Here is a 5,144-nt window from a genome sequence, read left to right as displayed (position 1 = left end):
GGTGGGGGTGGGGTTGGCCGTGTAGCCGATGATGAATGCTTCAGGTGTGGACGGGTTGGCCACTGGGCCCGTGATTGCCCGTCTGCTTCTGGTGGCCGAGCTGGACCAGTGGCTGCTGTAGGTTCGTTTTCTTCTTCCGGTATGTATGGAGGTTCTGCTGGCCGTGTGGACCGCTATGGTGACCGTGACCGTGACCGCTATCTGGACAGAGGAAGGTACATAGATGATCAGCACGACAGCTCACGACTCGGTGTCAGAGACCGGTTTGACAGTCGGGATACCTACATAGGCCGTGACCGATACTCCAATGACAGGTTAGCTCTCGGTTCCTATTAGGTTTAACTTTTTAAACCAAACGACCCTTTCCCATCGGAAAAAAAAAAAACAGTCTTGCCTTATGACACAGGTATGCTCCTCCGGTGGATCGCTTTTCCGGTGACAGAAATGGCGGGAGATCGGACCGTTACCCTCTAAACGGCTATGAGAAAGCACGTCCTTATGAACGGGCAGCAGGCAGTGACAGGTACGGGGCCGGGGGACCGGTACGAGAAGAGGGAAGAGGGTTCAGGAGCAGGGCAGGCCCTTATGACCGGCCGAGCCGTGGTGGCGGGGGGGGGGGGGGGGGCTTCGTCTTTTGACCGTTACTAGGCCGTGAACTTGGATTGATGCTTTGCTTCTTTAGGTTTAAATATGAATGACGGAGAATGAGTGTGTTTGGTTCCAAAATGCAAATGCAAACTTTGCGTATTCGATGATGTTTCGAATGATGTGGCATTTCTAGTGTTTGTAATTTTTTTTTAATCTTCTAGCGATGGATGGATTTTTTTTTTATTATAAACTTTTACTTTCTTAAGTATGTATAATTTATTTAAATTATGCATGCAGTCCATGTTAACCAAATGAGTGGTCATTGTAATTCTTCCGTGAATTGGGAGTATCTTTTAAACGCCAAATTCAGTACGATTAACGAATGGCACATGCATTTATACGTTCGGGTTTACTCGTAATGTTTGTTTTTTCAAATCAGTAACTTTTTTTTATATATATAAATCACTTGTAAAATAGAATGTAAAAACTAAATAAACCAATAAATTCGTTATAAAAAAGGGATATATGTGTGTCTGTATAGTTGTAGAAGAGAAAAATCTATATGACCACAGAGTTAACTAATTAAGCAAATGGCTAAATTTGGATAAGTTTTGTCTACACACACCGTCTTTATATATACTTTAATACTTATAAAGACAGTGTGTGTAAAACCGTACAATTACCAAAACTTGTAGAACCGTAAAATTATATATATATATATATATAATTAGTTTACTTGTCCAAATTATATGTACTGTAATTTATGTGTATGCGATCAGTTTTCCAAGTTGGGCTAAGGCATGGGCCAAGTTTTCTAAAGCGGTGCAAAGCACTCCTTCATTTCCTGGTTAGCAGTCAAGAATCGGTTGTCGATTGTTGACCGACTGTGTTCTTGGGGCATCAACGCCCACCCAACCTGTTGTCTATGCTCGATTGAATCGACTGAATACCTGTTCTTCAACTGTCTCTACTCCTCGGAAGTATGGCCATCAGTGATGGGTGATTTCAGCCACTTGTTTGCGTGCAACCAATCACTACTGGATCAGATCCACAAACTGATCCACTTTCAAGGTGACCCTCTCATTAAACTCATGCTCTTACTGCTCTTCCAAGCTTCTGTATACACAATCTGGTCGGAACGAAATGCAAGGGTACATGGTTGCGCCGCCCGACCGTCGGCTGTCCTCCGTCGAGATATCCTGCGAATCACTCGGCGGAGAATCAGTTCCCTCCGCCACTCCCTCGGCCCTAGTACTGAGGATGGGCCTGTAATTATCTGGTTTCGCCACTTTGAAATCGCCGCTTGATCATCTGCCTACTTTCTTTCGAATGTTTCGAGCTATGTAAACAACTACCCCGGCCTTGTACATTTAATTTGACATTAATGGAATTTACCTTTTAACAAAAAAAAAAATATGACAATACACACTTTCACTTAGGGCTGTAACATTTGGGTTGTAGAATTAGTATTCGTGTTCTGTTATGATTGGATCTGGTTCGGTTTATTTCATGCACATACGTTTTGGTTTTTATATTAAATTTGATTTGGATACCGTTTATATATTAAACATTTAGGAATAATACATAACGGTATCCAAATCAAATTTAATATAAAACAAAAAAGGTATATATATATATATATATTTATTCTGTTAATAAATATATATATATATAATAAAATCAAAATAAAATTAAAATATTAAAATAAAAAATTGTTCAAATATTACAGAAAATATAAAATATTTTCAACAATAATAATTAATTGGCACTACGGGTTTCTTCGTCTTCGTTAGTCCCGAGATTACGTGCCGTCGTTTCTGCTCCCGAGCTTGGCGGCGTGTTGTGGAGTGGCCGATCACCCCGCAAAAGCTCAACGATTTGTTCGAGGTTAGTCATCTTGTTGCCTCGTCGCCGCAAGCTGTTGCTCGAGTGTTTCGATCCGCCGTTGTTGTTCGAGATCGCTCTGCATGCCAGGAGGAATTGCTGCACCGAAATCATCGAACAAATCTCGCTGCAATCCTCCTAATCCATAGATGCGGCCCTTATTTGGAGAGACCGACTGAAAAATGAAGAAAATATTTAAAATTGAAATAAAGTATTAAAATATAATATTTAAAAATGAATTATTAAAACTTTTACCTCCACATAGTAACGATCTTGGTCGATGCAGAGAGCCGGATGAAGAACCTGCTGAATCGCCAACATTTTGCGAGAGTTGGGTAAGTCTTTGAGTTATCGTGCTTACAACTCGTTCTGCACGGGGATCGACATATGTCCCATCAGACTTTTTGTGTGTCCGAGCGACCAACTCTACGATTGATGGCGTTCTCCCCATTTCTTTCTCATATATATATATATATATATATTATTAACATAATAAAAAATCTACAATTAAAAAACTAATTAAAAATTAAATTAAAGTTTAAATAAATATTATCTCTTTTTGCCTCTTCTTGAATGATTTAGCACCGGAGGTATGACGATGAGGCCCATCACCCTCGATTTTTTGGGACAAACGACTTTGTTTCGCCTTGGAACTCTTGTTCTTGAAATGGTCTGAGTTCCAATGCGTAAGAAGCTGCCGGTACAAGTCATTTGTTGCCCACTCCGGTGGCAGTTCATGCAGCTGATGACGGCGTTTGGCATTGTTCATCATTTGTTTCAACCGCTGCATACCCAACTGGTTAAACTCTTTGTAAACTTTATCGGTGTACTTTTTTTTCTTCACCCCAGTACAGCATGCAACCATTTTTGCAAACATCAATCTTTTCATAAGGCATTCCCAAATTCTTCAACATAGCCTTCGTATCATAATACGATTCTGGAGCTTCGTTATTTTTAGGTAAATATTCACGCAACGTTTGACAAAATGAATCCATGCAACTTTCGGTGACATTGTAATCCGTTTTCATACTCATCAATCTTGATGAAAGAGATAAACGTGACTGACCTTCTTTACATCCTTCATAGACAGGATGATTTGCCATATCCAACATGTCAAAAAACCGTTTTGTTTCGACGTTTGGCTCCTCATGATCTTCTGATGAGTTTTGCTCAGCCAATGCCTCAGGAAAAGCATTTGTCACCATTTCAACATAAGGATTTCTTACATCTTCATCTACAACATACCTCTGCTCGGCCGAGACATGTTGTCCCGTTGTGATTGTCCGAACTTCTTCTCCATGAAATCGCCAAATATAATAATCTTCGACAAATCCCCTTCGAAATAGATGTTTACAAACATCTTATGGACTGCGATATTTAAAATTGCGACAAGTTGTACATGGACATAGCATTTTTCTACGTTCTTGACACAACGGCTGTATAGAAGCAAAATTCATAAACTGTTCCAAACCGTTAATGAATTCTTGCGTTACCTCTTTTGTAATCGAATCAACTCTTTCGTATATCCACTGCGGGGACGAACGAATATTCGGATTTGTTGAAGATGTCATTTTTAGGAGAATTTTTGGTGTAAGAATAGTATAAGAATGATTTAGAGAGTGGTTTGGGCGAAATATGACCGGATGCTTTAAATAGAACACTTTCCAACGGATGTCCGTTGGAAATCCGTTGAAAACGTCGTTACCGTTACACTTTCCAACGGATATCCATTGGAATCATTGCCGCGTTTCATAACGTTCAGATAATTTCAACGGGTTGCCGTTGAAATTTGTCGAACGTTATTTCCAACGGAAATCCGTTGGAATATTCGTGAAAATTTTCCAACTCAAATATCCGTTGATATGCCGTTGGAAATTTCTAACGGATTTCTAACGGACGAATCCATTAGACGTCCGTTGGAAATCCATTAGAAACGCGTTGGAATTATTCCAACGGATTAATCCGTTGGAAATATCCGTTGGAATTTTGCATTTTTTTTGTAGTGCCGGTATGAGGCAGGGTGGAAAACGGACTAGCTCGCCACACCCCAATCTAGCTCGGTCTAGGGCTGGGCGTTTCGGTTCGGTTCTTCGGAACCGGACCGAACCGAACCGAAAAAACGGTACTTTTCCCGATCCGAAACCGTTCTTAATTCCCGAACGGTACCATTTTTAGAGAACCTAATTTTTCCGAACCGAACCGAACTTTAAAAATCCCGAAAAACCGAATATTTTTAAAGGAAATCTATCATTTTTTTTAATAAAACTCGGAACCGAATCGAACCGATACCTAAACCGAACCGAACCAAATACAATATAAAAACCGATTGGTACCTATTTTTATAAAACTGAAAGAACCGCACCGATTCCCACTACAAGAAAATAGTTATATACCGACGGAAAAATCCGTCGCAAATATAAAGGAAATCCGTCGCAATTAAGAATTTGCGACGGAATGCGACGGATTTATTTCCGTCGGTATAGCGCTGTCGCAAACGTATAACGGTCGTTAATCCGTCGCATTTTTGCGACGGAAAAAATCTGCGTTTTGCGACGGAAAGTGACGGATAATTCCGTCGCAATTTGCGACGGATTTTTTTCCGTCGCATTCCGTCGCAAATGTTTTAAAAAATTTTAAAAAAAATATAAAAAAATTATATACTATATATACAC

General features: G+C 40.0%; 1 protein-coding gene across 1 annotated transcript in view; it reads left to right on the top strand.

Moving 5' to 3' along the window:
- LOC104823202 (glycine-rich RNA-binding protein RZ1C-like) overlaps positions 1–856 on the top strand; it is a 4,293-nt gene extending 3,437 nt beyond the window's left edge. Inside the window, exons 4-5 of the mRNA XM_010554649.1 lie at positions 26–314; positions 407–856. Of these exons, the coding sequence (XP_010552951.1) occupies positions 26–314; positions 407–638 (521 nt within the window). The 3' untranslated portion in view covers positions 639–856. The remainder of the gene's footprint in view (positions 1–25; positions 315–406) is intronic.
- Positions 857–5,144: the final 4,288 nt, after the last annotated feature.

The sequence above is a fragment of the Tarenaya hassleriana genome, unplaced genomic scaffold (genome assembly GCF_000463585.1).
Source record: "Tarenaya hassleriana unplaced genomic scaffold, ASM46358v1 Cleome4, whole genome shotgun sequence".
In the NCBI taxonomy this organism is placed as follows: Eukaryota; Viridiplantae; Streptophyta; class Magnoliopsida; order Brassicales; family Cleomaceae; genus Tarenaya; species Tarenaya hassleriana.
Note: the sequence above shows the minus strand (reverse complement) of the source record. Positions and strands in the feature narration are given on the sequence as shown.